This window comes from Falco biarmicus, chromosome 7 (assembly GCF_023638135.1).
Source record: "Falco biarmicus isolate bFalBia1 chromosome 7, bFalBia1.pri, whole genome shotgun sequence".
Taxonomy (NCBI): domain Eukaryota; kingdom Metazoa; phylum Chordata; class Aves; order Falconiformes; family Falconidae; genus Falco; species Falco biarmicus.
In genome coordinates, this window is record NC_079294.1 from 55,234,241 (window position 1) to 55,249,602 (window position 15,362).

The window sequence follows — 15,362 nt, forward strand, 5'->3', positions numbered from 1 at the left end:
ATCTTGACATAAAGAAGCTTAAACCATGTGTGTTGTGTGACTTAGAATTTCTGAATTTTTCAGTTATTCTGGAAAGAACTTTAGCAGGTTTCAATATATGTCCTCCCCAAAGAAATAAAAGCTAAAATTTCCCATTAAGTTCTTGGTAAACTTAGCTTGTCAGCAAAATACTTGCATAAAAGCTGTTTTTCTCTTTCTTGTTATTAAATCTAAATGAGTAGAGATTTTTCTAGTGAGTATGGCAACACTGGTATTATGATTTCCAGCTTAGATTTATCTTACGTGAACCTACAAGAATAATCCCTTTTCAGTTTCTATAATACAGAGTGGTTTATTACGTAAACACTACCACAAGATCAATAACACTTCAAAATCCGTATCTGAATATGACTGAAGTCGGTATATCAAAAAATTGAGCTTTGCATCAAACTCCAGTTAGTGAGTGGCTTCCATTTTTAAAATGCTGTTGTCATCAATACAGTTTGGCAAGAGAGACTGATCCCTTTGTCTCTGTCTCTTCTCCTCCCCCTTTTCATCCAGTATTGTTGTCCCGATATGCTGAATAACTTTTTCCTGGGAATGGCCAAAACAGAATGTTCAAGCACAACAAGCAAGACCGCTGAATCTGAAAAAGGAAAATTGATTATGTTGGTTAACGACTTTTATTATGGGAAACATGAAGGTGACACCCAGCAGGTACAACAGGAGCAGAAGACTCATACGACGTTTAAATGCTTCAGTTGTCTGAAAGTTCTTAAAAATAACATAAGGTATTTGTTTGTTAATCGCTTACAGCCCATAGTGCTTAGCCTCATGCACTAAAAATTTGTTACCTTGGAATAGAAATTTTTTTCTTACTGAAAACTGATAATTCCATTCCTGTTCAGTCACCCAGTATTAATTTTTGCTGTGCATGTATGGCCATAACTTAAGCTTTTTACACATTAGAGTACAAATTTTAATGGTGTCTAACAAACAGTAGAGTTTTAATGAGAGCAGTTGTAGGACTTCGAGGTTAGAAAGGGCAACACAAAGTATTTTACAATTTGCCATCTGGATTGATGGTGACATCAGTAGATGCGAGTGTTAATTCCCTTTAGGGATGCACAATGACTAATAGTTGGTGGTTTACTTATGTAACATCTGTTACTTTGATGGAATAATTTTACTTCTAAATGCTGCAAAAAACTTCAGTAAGCTATTTTAATAGGTAGACGAGTTTGTGTCATTGTTCCTTGGGAAGTTAAGGTCATTAAACTTTTTTACATGCATTCTTCAAAGGAAGCTGAAGTAGCAGAATGTAAAACTGAAAAATGGACTATTCCTTCAAAGGGCACAGTCTGCAAGGTAAAATGAACAGGCTTATGCTGACATTAGATAAATATAATTTAACAAAACAAAAGTTTCATGTAATTACAAGCATTAAATTTGCTATTAATCATGCAGTATGTGTAAATTCTAAGTAAAAGTACTTGTAATTTGTCTTACGCAGCTTGAAAACATTGTATGTTGTTAGACTTGGAGAGAATCTACTCTCATGATTTTATAGTTCCTGTTAATTATGACATTTCATCCTTTGAAATTTATGTTTTTAAGACCAATGAACAATATTTTATATGGGCCAAGAGGCTTTTCTTCTGGTTTTGTATGCATAAGACTTTTCAAATAAGCCTTTCTTGCAGTATCATGAAAACTAGTCCACAGAAGGAATACTTTATTGAGATACAGGCTCTGTTTTAAAAGACATTTTTCAAGCACTATTTTCTACTCAGCATTATATTGTAAGCTATTGGTGCTATGGTGCCTACATGTTCCACAGCAAGTGGAGCATTTACAAGTCAGTAAAAATGAGCACTTAATTTTTTTCTTTTAATTTCTCTAGTGTCTACTTTTCAGCCATGTTAATTTCTGCTGTAATGTTGTAGCTGTATTCCATAGTTTTATAACTTCAGAATTTTTATTCCAAGGTATATTTTACACTTTTAACCGTTTATAGTGGACAAAACAAATACATAGCACCTCTCTACCTCTAGTGGAGCCTTTCTGGACCTAAGTTTGGAAAAGCTCAAAATGATTCATCAGGGTGCTCCCTGCTTCCTTTAGAATGTCTGTGGTTGAACACATCACTGAAATAATGTTCTGTTAAGGTAATATGCAGTACTAGTGTCAATTCCTTTCTTCTGCTTAGGGACCAAGATATCTTCAATTAGCTTTTTTCTTTTTTTTTTTATTTTTTTAAGCAACTGTGTAATACTAGAAGCTTGAGTTCAAGAGACTACTCCTTGCTCATTTGTTTTTTTTCCAATTCCAAGGTCACCCATTTGAGAACTACATTCCTTTTGTGAGTTTGACCTATATTTAATAGTTCCTCTGGCTGTACTGAAATGAAGGACATTCAAAATAGAGCAGGTTTTGATGTTTAACAGTAGTGGGTTGTGCAGCTAACTTGTCCTTGTGCTGCTCTGCCAGTAACTGAGACTTGCCAGTGTTGTCATTGGTGCCTAGACTTCTTGGACAGAGCAGGTTCCTACTACAGGTAGGGGGACTATTAATGAGGAAAAGGTAACTTGTAGTAATAACATACCACCAAGTTTTTCATATGCCAGCTGTGCAGTGGTATGCTTTGATAACTGTCCTTCATAATTCACCTTCAGTCCTAAATGCTTTATACAGAGAAAGCTCCTGTTTTGAATGGAGGTGGTTTCAGATAAAGCGATAGTGTCCTAATTGCAGATATGTTCTTGCTACTTAATAGTTTGCAGCAGAGCTAAAGTTACACTTGTTTCAGAATGTGGCTTTCAGACTCTGGTGGTGGTGAAGTGTGAACAGCTGACATGTTTTGTTGTTGTTGCCTTTGCTAATTTCCCTTTATTTCAAGGCAAGAATTCTGTCTAAACAAACAGGGAAAATGCAATTGATTGCTTAGTCTTGGGACATGTTTCAGATATGTTGCATGCTCCTTATAATAGTCAACATTTCTTTTTAAGCTTTGACAGATGATTTGTGGCATGGTCAGCCTGCTTAACTTTTAACTTAACTTTTCATTACATTTTTTTATTCCTTAGATTTTTATTTTTTTTAAATTGAGAAGTCCTTAGAGTCAAGTTTCTGAAGAATCTGGTACGTCTTGCATGTGATATGTCATGTATAGTGAACAAGTGCAAAAACCTACATTTTAACATTCGCTACCATTTCAAGGTTTATGAACCACATGAAACATCACTTGGAGCTTGAGAAGCAGAGCAGTGAAAGCTGGGAAAGCCACACCACCTGCCAGCACTGTTACCGTCAGTTTCCCACACCATTCCAGCTGCAATGCCACATTGAAAGTACACACACGCCTTACGAGTCATCTAGTAAGTTGGATTGTATCACATTGAATCTTTCTGTGACCTGAAATTTTTAGATACTTTCTTACTTTCAGTTTGCTGGTTTCTAACTTCAGAATAAAGCTGTTGTACTTTAAGAGCAGTAATCTTGAGATTTAGTATCAGAACTGAGCACTGATTCAATTTATTTTGGAGCAATGTGTGTGGAAAAAAATATTTTAAAAGCATTGTTTTGTGCTTTTTGTTTAAGTGAAAGCTTGACTACAAGGATTCACATTGTTTAAGGGCTTTGCACTCCTGGTTTTCTGAAATCCTACAGGGAATTTCTTCTGAAGAGTAGAATAATTGTTAGATTGCTTGACCTTCATAGATATATATGGTTCACATATACATATGTGTTGTATTTTATCTACTTATGACTCCAAATTAATTTTTACTTCTTGTTTTTCACTTTTCTAGCAATTTGTAAAATCTGTGAATTATCCTTTGAAACAGAGCAAGTTCTTTTGCAACATATGAAGGACAATCATAAGCCAGGTGAAATGCCGTATGTTTGCCAGGTATCTCAGAGTAACTGTCTTGTATTTAGATTACACCCAGTGCCCCATCTTTACTGTCAATAAACTTTTAACAAGAAAGTCAAACTTTTTGTTCTAGGTATGCAACTACAGATCCTCAGCTTTTTCAGATGTAGAAACACATTTTAGAACAGTTCATGAAAATACAAAACATTTGCTGTGCCCATTTTGCCTCAAAGTAATTAAAATCGGAGCACCCTATATGCATCATTATATGAGGCATCAGGTAAGTCGGTATTTTCTATCCTCAATGCTAGAAAAATGCTGAATATATGTAATGAAGCACTCTAGAAAAAAAGCATAACTGATTTGTGTGGTTGTAACTGGATAAGAATAGTTAATAAAATATGGTAGAATTATGACTGCTTCTTTTGAAAGGCCTTTTAAGGGAATTGTTAGACTGTTACGTTTTTGTGTGACAAAAGCTTACTTTTAAAAAAACCTCTGAATATCCTTGAAAGAATATTTATACTATTTGGTTTCAAGTACTGTGTCATCTTGTAACCTGATTACTCCTCCTCTTAGTAATGATACTGCCTTGCATTTTCTATTTAATTCCTACATAGTATCTTGGCTTTGTGCAATATTAGGAGTTTGTTCAGCTGATGTTTTAGAAACTGGATGACCGTTGCTTGAGACAAGCTAAGGCTGGAGTTTTGTTTGTCATGACATTCATGCTTACTATAGATTGTCTTCCATTTTTAAAAGAAAAAAGGAATATACCGTTGCACTAAGTGCAGACTGCAATTTTTGACATGCAAAGAAAAAATGGATCACAAGACTCAGCATCACCGAACATTTAGGAAACCCAAACAGTTAGAAGGATTGCCTCCTGGAACAAAGGTAAGTGTTCATACAGGAAAATTAGAGGGGACAAAGGAACAAAATGCATTAGAGGGGAACGGAATGGAATAGAAAAATGTGCTTTTCTCCTTTCTTTTCCAAAGCAAAGATTTTTTTAAGGCTGGTTTGTGGGGTTTTTTTGCCACATATAAAACTAAAACTCTAAAAAATACTCCTGTTGCAAGGATTGCCAGGCACAGTTTATGATTTCTTCCTGATGATCTTTGGTGTTGCTCTCTTCCCATTCTTCCATACCATGTATATGTCAATAGTCCAGTTAGTACTGCTGCTTTCTTGAGCTGTTGGTTAGTTTGCTCCCTCCTGTTTATCCCTTCTTGTGCTAGGAGAAAAGATAGTTTGGATGTTAGTCTGAGGGGTCTGCATCATTTTTGTCCTTAAGTAGCTTAAAATTTGAGACAAATAGAAGTGGGAACTTAAAAAGCTTAAATCTAGATAGAAACATTTTTAATTTCATACTTGCAGGTCACTATTCGAGCATCTGTTGGATCCCTTCAATCAGGATCATCAGCTACATCTTCTGTTAGTACAAGCACCTCCACGTTTCAGTTATCACCTAAAGCGAAAAATACAACCACTAAAAATCATAACAAATCTAATACAAATAAGTCAAAAGCAAAATCAAAACCAGCTACATCAAGGAAGCAAAATGCATGGACCAACAGCAGAAAAAAAAAAGAAGTTACAAATACAGCATTGCATAATCTAAGGTAAAATATTAGCATTAAAAAATCTTTAAATATACTTTGAATGTAAATAACTGATCACTTAATTATCTTTTATTCTAATACTGCTGTACAGAAGATTAGACACTTATGCACCTGCTTTTTCTGCAAAACTTAAACTTTACACATACTGGTTCTGTGATTATAATTCTGAATCTTCATTCACCATTTTTGTTGGTAGTAGACTAATTTATGATGGAAGAACAGATGTTCTGGAAATATTTCTGTTCTAAATTTAGAATTTTTGTCTGCACAGAGCCACTGACTCTTGAAATAACTGACTCATTAGGCAGATTTATGTTTAAAAGTGACCTGTGGAGGGGAATAGATCTGCTTGGGTATTCTTTGCGAGTTCTCTTATGGAGAGGGAAGATTTTCCGCCTTCAGTGTTTTAAGGTTTTTATTCGAACCCATTATTTAAAAGGTTAAATCTTGTCTGTCCTAGAAGATACCTTAATTTAGGGAGCTACAAAAAAAAATATTCAAGAAGGTAAAAGCAAGCTGTTGGGAGAATGCAGTCCTTACGTTTACAATGTATTGGGTTTTGCTATCCTTATATTAATGATTTAATGCATTTTATGGACTGGAATATGATTCCATTGGCAAAGTTAGCAGTTTTCTTTGCAGAGATTATAGATGTCTCCCTTCCAATAAGGTGCTAACACTCACAGCATGTAGCTCTCTGAGACATCCAAAAATGTCCAGCAAAATTGGGGAAGAGCAGGATTACATTCTTGCTTTGTAGATATCTCAAAGCTTGTGGGGAATATCGGGGGTGATGGGAAAGATTGCGGTGGATGAAGCATTTCTTTGAAATCCTTCTCAAGGACATAGAGACAGCAGTAGCAGCTGAAGTTGCAGGTTCTAATCTACTGCAGTATCTCGTTTCCAGAAGTGGCCAATATTACATTAATTTTCTCCTTTTTTTATTAAGGTCATAGTGACAGTATAATTAAATAAAAAAAGTTTTCCTTATGTGTTTTAACATAACTTATAATAAGTATTTAACAGATAGTTTTAAGTTCTTATTTTTTCCCTAATGTAGGCAAGCTTGCTACTGACTTAAAGCAAAAAGTTTGAAATAGTTATCTCATCTGAAAATGTTGATATTAGCTATTAATGTTTTCACATTACTGCTAGGTATCGTTTGGGAGCTCACAAATGCATTGAGTGTTACTCGGAAATAAAAGATTTTGCAAGCCATTTTCCTGCTTATGTCCACTGTAGCTTATGCAGATACAACACTAGCTGTAGCAAAGCCTATGTGAATCACATGATGAGGTAAGAACTCCTCAAAATTTTTGTTGGGTTATCAAATACTTCCTAAATTCATATAAGGTGTGTTAAGTGTTCCTATTACCTGAATTTTGAACTGGGTTATAGGACTGGCAGGGAAATGTGTAAGGTTGGATTTTTACTTTGTAATGAGGGCCTAAACCCCATGTTCTTGTTCTGCCTTAAAAAACACTGGTTCAGGCAGAGTTCTCTCTTCGCTTTGGAGTTTCTGTGGGATCTTCCATTATTTGTTAAGTCTGGCTGAAACAATTGTGACTAATTGTTGCATGTTCTCTGGGCGTCAGATTGAATGCCTCATCCGATTTTACAAGTGCTGAATGCATACAGCCACAGCTATTGCTAATGAAATTTGTGCTCAGAATACCATGTAAAGGATGTCTTAGATAGCATACTCAAGTGGGTACTTTTTCTTTTGCTACTTCTCTTCTGGTCATCTGTAAAAATAACATCTCATTTTGCAGGAGATTTGTCACTGATTGAGGCAGTGGTAGGGTATTACAGATGACAGCTATAAAAAGGCCAGTTAAAACAAATGCATTAGTTTTCAGAGCAGTAGAATCATAGTATGCAATTAGACACAGACCACGTAGCAGTGACAGTAAAACAAAATTTTGAAAACCTACTTGTTAATCCTGTGCCCTCAGAAAACCAAATGTATTGCGGAAAAATACAGAATGCAGTTGTCTTTTTAAATACATGTATGTATAAAATGTCTTGGCATTTTTGAATGCTAGAATTCTTGAATTTGTTACCCAAGTCTTTACAAATTTTTACATGTATTTTATATGTTGACCTATTCATACTAATTTCAACACACGTGTAAGTCCTAGGCTGAAATAGCTGACGTGCTTTTATGCATACAACCTAATGGTTGCATGCTTAAAAAAAATAAAAATTAACATGCTTAATTTTGGCTGTATAAGAGAAAGCTTACTCCAGAATGGGAGAGGGGAACCAAAAGGTAAACAGTTCCTACTGTTGTCAAATTCAACTGTGAAGTAAAATAGCCAGTCTTTTGTCCTTTCCCTGCTTGATGCACTAATACTCTCCCTACTTTGACCCCTTGCAGAACCTATTATCACCTTTTTTGGTGAGTGTAAGGAATGGAATCGTGAGGAGGATGGCTGTTAGAGGGAGAGTGTTTCTGCAGTAGCAGACCCTGTACTCAGCTGCTTGCTTGTGTTCACATGGGAGGACAGTGTTGGCCCATACTTAACCTGCGTATGAGAGAACTTACAGGTTGCCTGAAGATTTAGTTTATCTTGTTTAAAGCCATCTCTTTAGGAAGCGTGAGTTCAGCAAAGCTTCACTTTTGTGGAGTATTGTATAGCTACAGCCATGGTGCTTCAAGAGCTAAACCACTGGTGGAAGCAATGTAACTATGGTCTTGCAGGACTGTGTGAGAAAGTTCAGCCTGGCCCCTCCTGAACTTACTTACAAGGGAGACAGTGTTTTAAACTAGCGCCGAGATTCACAAGCCTGTAAGCTTTCAGCAATTTAATGTTTTAGAATAATGCAGGTCAGTAATTGATCCTTCTATTTTCATGCCTTGTCATAAGCAGATTGCAGTACCATGTACAGTGTAGGTGATATGTGGAGTAATGTATGCAAGGAAACCAATCTTAAGTGGTAATGTTTTGTTTTACTTAGTTTTCACAGTGCTCGTCCAAGTAAAAGATTTTGGATCTATAAGAAGCATTCAGAAGAGCTACGGTAATTCAGTTTGGTTTAAGTTATGGATCATTATGTTTTTACTTTGATAGTGAACTGGTTAGTTAAATGAGATTTAACTCTTGAATTCGTAGGCCTCCACAATTTAGAAAGAGCAGGAAAATAAAAACATTAGCTCTTCCACTGGCAGTGTTCTCTTCAGTGACCAATATTTGTTACTTGTCCACATTTATTAACTTCTTTCTTAACTCTGAGCAGTTTTCAAAGATATTTCTATTTCTTTATTTTCCGATTATTCATAATGCACAAAATAGGGAGGAAGCAAGGGCAACAAAAAACCCAAACAAACAGCACCAAAACCGAGAAAGTCATGCTTTACAGATAAATTTCTGTCTAAAGTGGTGTTCTTTGTACTACACCCAGTGCGGAGATGCCCTGGTCATTGATAGAGATTTCTAGGTGCTAGTTGCAGTATAAAAAGCAAGAATATGTTTTTGTGAGTCATCTTATGTAAAGTTGTAGGAAATTTTACTTAGTTTTTTATAGCCTGTCTAGTTGCTGCAAATTAAGAAAACTGTTTTCACGGTCATGTTGTATTTATACTGCCTTTTTACTTTCTCTTCTCTAGAGGTGTGACTGTAGTGTGTCTTAACTGTGATTTCTTGACTGATGTTTCTGGCTTAGATAGCATGGCCACACATCTGAGTGAAAGCCACACTCATACTTGTCAAGTTATTATAGAGAAAGGTGAGTACATACAGTGTCTTTTTTATATAGTATACACGTATAAACATTTACGTGTGGATGTGTCTGTGTTATTGCAGTCCTTTTTTCAGTTGCATTATCATTATTTCTGTGTACTTGGGTTTGAAAGTGAGTACTTCTGTATGTCCACATTTTAAAATATTTTTAATTAAATCCTTTATTTTTGTTTTCAGTTTCTGTAGATATCCCAACTGCTGAACAAGTATCTGAGTAAGTTTCGTTTTACTGCTTAATGTTTATTTTGCTTGATTTAATGACAGAAGGCCAAAATTTGCACTTTAAACTTGGGTTTCTTTTGAATTTCATAGAATTTTAAATGTATGGATGAATGTAGACCCTTACTTTACTAGTGCTTTTTGCACTTGATACATACACAATTACAAGAATGAGGAGATAAAATGATTACTGTAGCCAAAAGCAAAACCAGTTTTTTGTTCAGTTTGGCCAAGGAGACATAACTATTTCTTGAAGTATTAGTTAGCACTTCTCAAGCCTGACTTATAAGTCTAGACATAGTGAGAATGTTACTTCAACTTACTTTTAATACTAACTTTATTAAATGAGTGATTTATGTTTTTAATGTAGTAGTAATGTGAATTTTTAAAAAAGTGACCTTTATTGAAATAGGACAAATTCAGTCTTAATCTTTTATAAATATTTAGAAATTATTTTCAAAATTTTGTTATTTGTATGGTAAAAGTATACTGTATTGCATTAACTTTTTAATTCTGACTTTGAAAGAAAATTAGTGTAAGGGGTTTGGCTTTCAGGTTTTTTTAGGGATTTGAAAAAGAACCTGCAGTGTTGTGGAGTTTGTGTTGCAGGGTTTACTTGGATTTTTTTAACCTTAGAAGAATCAGACATGCCAAGTCATCCCTGACTGTCCTGAACAGTACCTGAGGCTTTGCTCTATAGTTTGTGAGCCTGCTTAGGCCTTAATTGAAGGTTCAGAGGCGTGTCGGTTGAATCAAACATTTAACTTCTTTCTAAACTATTTCAGAACACAAGAACAGAAATGTCAATTAGACTGCAAAAAAAAGATATTTTAAAAGATGGAAGAAAATAGTTTAACCCTGATTTAACAACGGGGTGTCATTGAGTCCATCTAACCTACAGCAGTTTTCTAAAAGAGGTTAGATAGTTAGATATCCTCATGCATGATGAGAACTCCTCCAACAGAGTGAGAAGTTCTTGGGTCTTTAAGCATAAACTAGCCCTCACTGAGTGTTGGAAATATCCCTAATAGGTTATTTCATAGCTATTAAGTATTTTATTTCTTATTTTCCATAAAGTGGTCAGTAAGAGGGGTACTGGAATAATCTGTCACCTGACCAAACATAGAAATATTTTCCTTTGGCTATGAGTAATAGTACAGCAAAATATATGCTATAAACTTCAGACCTCTACTAGTAACTGTTTAGCACGTGAGACAGTTGAAATAAAACTGGTGGTCTGATGGGATGACTAATAAATATTATTAAAAAGAATTGAAAATACTCTGGCAAGGATGAACAGGGCAAGGAGGTTAATTTGGGAAAGCCTTCCAAAAAGTGATTTAAAAAATGAAATTACTGATTTTTGGAGCACAGAATACTGAAATTGAACAAAAAACTAGGAAGAGTCATCTGGGAGGGTGAGCTATATTCCCTTCGTTAATCCAGGGTGGCTTGTGTCCTTTAACAGTTTAGATATCAGGGAAACTCAATGGAAAAATAGTGTTGGGTTGTGATACCTGTGAAAAACTTAGCTTTTCTACTTGGAGCTGGCATTAGGTGTTGGGAATTAATACTTGCTGAACTTGATGTAAGGAGAGGTTACAGATGTCTTGAACAGTGGAGAAGGAGGTACAGTTTTGACAGCTGTTATCAGTATTGTACAAGGATCTGGTTGTCTTGAATATATTGGAGATGTATGAAAATATTTAAGGATGTTGGATATACAAAGTATGTATTGCTTGGAAGCAAGATGGGTGAGCACTGAAAAGATCTGAAGTGGAGTCAAGAGTACGTGCAGGTTTGGTTCTACATGCTGTTAGGGCAAATGCACATAGCCATTACTTTTGAGAGCTCAGATGTTGGCATAAGATTAGTTACAGGTACCGCTTGAGGTCGTATAATCTGTGTTGGTGCTTTTTGAAACTGTTGTGTTTATAGACATCATTAATTCCAGTAAATCTTGTCCTGTTCTGTATACTAATTCTCTGATACCTTGGACAAGAATATATCATTGCTAAACCTAAGTATACCTGTGTAGCAAAATTTTTAATTTGTTATTTGCAGTACAGAGTACACACAAAAATTTTCATCTTTTTGTGGGATGGTTCTTCATGGTACTCTGTGGTTTGCTTTGGAAGAAGAGGAACTTGCAGACAATATTCATAACTTCTGCTGTGTAGTTTCTCAGTGATCTGTGAAGGTTTCTTCCCATTCTTTGACCTATAATTCAGTGAGGTATGACTTGTTTGTGGAGCTCTTCAGAGTCACTTCATCATTAGAAACAATCACTCACAGTTGCAGTCTTGAACACTTTTGGATCTTCTCTTGCATCTCTCAGATGGTATCTTTTATTATATATTAGACTGTATGTGTTGTAAACCCCATCTTTATTGCTAATGTGTTCCATGAGGTCTGTGTAGTGTTGATGAGACAGTCTTTGGGCCAGTATCCTGCCATTAGTAATACAGATAACCTGGCTGGAGATGTTCCAGCAGGAATTGCTTTTTAATTTGTTACTCTACATAAAGTCACCTCGTTTGTTTAGTGATCCACCTTGTGCTGAGGGAATAAGGCTTAATAACTACACCAGTACTCTTCTAATGCTCAACTCTCTGCTTTGCGCAACAATTAACATATTTTTAAATGAACTGACAGCAGACATTTTTGTTGCAGGGGAGTTGAAAGTGAGCAGGTATCCTATACTGCCTTGGCTCACTGATACATCATTGTGGACCTGAAAATTGAACCCAGTCCAGCTTGGGATTATTTTGGTATGTAAGCAAACAAGGATCTGACCAGACCTTTTCCTTTTCCTTCATGCATTGAAGCTGTGGTATGCTCTTCTTGCATCTTTTAGGCAGCAGGTCTGGTCTTTTCTCCCAGTATTGTAGTCTGGCAAAGGCCCTTCTGTGATAATGTTCTCTGCTTTGCAGCATTGACTTGCAGCTTTTTGGGGGCTATACTCCTTTGAAGAGAGGCTTACCAGGAGGTTCACTTAAGTGATGCAGTGTTTCTTTCCTGCTCATTTGCGGTGTGTCTTTGCCACTCAAGTCTATTGATACCATCCCAAGCTAGAGAGGTGTATAAATGATGATGTATATGTGTTGACATCAAAGCCTGTTTTGTTCTGAACTTGATCCTAGCTTCTGAAACTAAAGGGCTTTGTCATTCTCTTTGGATGTTCACTAAAACATACAAGTCCTGATCTATTTAATTTTAAATTAAGTTACGTTTTTGTCTGCCAATGACTTTACAGTATATAGTGGCAAAATATGCTTTGAATGACTTCTGTCACATGTAACTGCATAAACTGAATCTTGGCCAAAGGAATTTACTAGCTGCTTTGCTTTGGCAGCTAAGCTTCTTTTTGCTCCTAAATACTGTAGGAGGAAAGCATGTGATGGAAGCAGATACATTTATTGAGCCTTGATTCTGAGGGTGGAGCAGCTACAATTCATTCACACCTTGTTCTTTTGGTATCATCTCTCATCTTCAAGGATGCTGTACTCAAGCTGCTGAGACATCTGCTGCTTTTGATTTCACTGCTTCTGACTTCATCTTTAGTTCTAGATTATCTATGGCAAGTTTATCCATCAACAGGTTGTCTGGATATATGATGAGCTTTCCTTTTGTCATGATGAACATCTAGTGTTCCTCCAAACTCAACCTCCTGCTTACGGTGGATATGTGTCTTGGTTGAATCTCTCATTTACTAGCTTCCAAGCAACCTAACAGATAGAGGTAATCTTACTCTGAGATCAGTTATAACCTCCTAGTTGCAAGAGATTATTTTTTATGAATGCAAGCTGTTCTTGATTTGCAGCACTTTCTGCATAATCAAATCCTCTGAAATTAATCCCTTTTTACCGGTACTTTTGTCCACTTCACTTTCAGTATTCAAACAGTAACAGTTTCGGTGATAGTGAGCTTCTGCAACCACTGTGGTATTGCTAATAATGGCAAGGATCCTGTCATCCATTGTCTCTTACGCATATTTTGTGATTGAGCATCTGCACGCTTACTCAGTACTCTAAAGTCTCATCTTTTTGCTGCTTTTTTTTCTTCTGACAGAAGCTATTTTCCATCTTGAATGCTGCTGTACAACTTCAAGCATCAGTTACCTACTACAGGTTTTTCTTGCAGGACTTCCTTCTGTTTTGAAACAGCAGCATTCAAAAAAGCATAGTGGGTTTGTGTTTTCATTGTGAATATGCTGTTGCATTTCAGAGGAATTTGAATCTGTGATATTTCACTTTCATTCAGGTTTCCGGCAACAACAAAATGGGAATATGATCGCAGATTTTCATGGCTTTCAGAAATGTTCTAAGAATTTGTACTAGTTTGACACTTTGATTTGAAGTTATGTGAATTGCACCTCTTTTGAATGTTCATTTGGAATATTATCATTTGGTTCTCTTACAGCTTTGCTACAGAAATGTTTTCAGTTTCAGACTTGCAGTTAAAAGACTTGTAAGCTACACACAGATTTGCCAGCTTTGTGTAAATAGTTCATGTAGAAACAGTTGGCATATTGGCATCGTGTTTCCATTTGTGTGAGGATCACAGAAATGTTACTCATGTGGAAAACTGGTACCATAAAATCAGTACTAAACCATGCAAGTAAACCTGCCTGGCTTGATATTAAATATCCCTGAAGGTCCCAACAACTACAAAGTTACATGAATAATGCAACATATTGGATCACATCTGCAAGGACAGAGCGTGAATATGCATGGTATAAGCAGTTTAATTTATGGTCAGCCTTAACCTGTCTCTTTTTTTTTTTTTGTTATTTTTAGGACCCTGAATGTCACTGCATTATGGGTTCTTAAAAGACATGTAGTTGCAGAGCTGTCTTCCTTGATTAGCAAATGATATATTAACTTTGTTCTGACAAGAAAGTGAATTTTTGTTTCTGTTACTCTGTTAAATGTAACTGTGCAGCTTTGTGTATAATGACACTTCACTACTCATGATAATAGTCAGTTATGTAGCCATCCTCATTGCTAACAGCATTTTACAGGTGAGAAACTGGAGACAGTGTCAAGTAACATGGATGTCACCATCTTTTCTTTCCCGTTCAAATGTTAGCAGTGTAAAACACCGTAGTGTAGAAGCAGCTTTTTCTTCTTTCTATACATTCACATGTACCTTCCCAGTAAATGCTCATGCAGTCGGATACTTAGGGGAGAATGGTGCTTTATGAGTCATCAGCACTAGAGTTATGTCTTTCAAAATAGGGTATTTCTGCTAAAAGCTGGAGTTCTTAAAAGACAAAACAAAGCACATGCGCACACACAAAAAAAACCCCAAACCCAAAGACCTTTCAGTTCTTATTGGTTGTAAAATAGATTTGTATTTATAATGCTGGGTGTGGTTCAGTTGAGTGACGGGAAGGTACCTTGAGCCACTTAATTTAATGTTAAGTTGTTTTTTAGAAAATCTTGAAGTTAGTCATCCTAGAAAAGGTTACTTTTGGTTAGGGATAGATAAAAAAAGGGATGTTTGGAAAAAGATTCCAGCTCAGTTTCAGTGCTGCTTACCCGAAGAAGCTGTGGGAGTAACTCATGGGTTGTAAGAAAACATGACCGCAGAGAAGACAGTTGCTCGTGATTTGCAAATATACATAATTTTACGATGTGAGAGCAGGGGAAGCAATGAGAATGTAGGAATTTCAGAAATGAGAATACTCCCATCTGTACTTGGACTGTGCATTCATAATCTACTTGTTCCACTGACTCCAAATCTCTTCCATTAGTCCTAGGTGACTCCTCGTGTATCAAATAAAGTTGCAGATCAACCTGAATTTAGACTTTAAGGTGTCTAAATAAATGTTCTTACTTACCTGGCTTTTATTCTGAGTCTCTTTGCTTTTACGGCCAATCCAATCTATTGAATATTTCAATCAAGCTGAAATTTTGT

General features: G+C 36.0%; 1 protein-coding gene across 13 annotated transcripts in view; it reads left to right on the forward strand.

Moving 5' to 3' along the window:
* ZNF280D (zinc finger protein 280D) overlaps nucleotides 1-15,362 on the forward strand; it is a 54,418-nt gene that overhangs the window by 24,694 nt on the left and 14,362 nt on the right. For 9 of the 13 annotated variants that reach the window (XM_056347751.1, XM_056347759.1, XM_056347754.1 and 6 more), the window contains 10 exons: nucleotides 541-770; nucleotides 3,199-3,356; nucleotides 3,789-3,889; nucleotides 3,987-4,133; nucleotides 4,616-4,750; nucleotides 5,234-5,478; nucleotides 6,634-6,774; nucleotides 8,440-8,502; nucleotides 9,089-9,207; nucleotides 9,399-9,435. In XM_056347751.1, the coding sequence (XP_056203726.1) occupies nucleotides 541-770; nucleotides 3,199-3,356; nucleotides 3,789-3,889; nucleotides 3,987-4,133; nucleotides 4,616-4,750; nucleotides 5,234-5,478; nucleotides 6,634-6,774; nucleotides 8,440-8,502; nucleotides 9,089-9,207; nucleotides 9,399-9,435 (1,376 nt within the window). Of the gene's footprint in view, nucleotides 1-540; nucleotides 771-3,198; nucleotides 3,357-3,788; nucleotides 3,890-3,986; nucleotides 4,134-4,615; nucleotides 4,751-5,233; nucleotides 5,479-6,633; nucleotides 6,775-8,439; nucleotides 8,503-9,088; nucleotides 9,208-9,398; nucleotides 9,436-12,113; nucleotides 12,212-13,040; nucleotides 13,182-15,362 lie in introns of all 13 variants that reach the window. The other 4 variants (XR_008823266.1, XR_008823265.1, XR_008823264.1 and 1 more) reach the window with 2 other exon arrangements.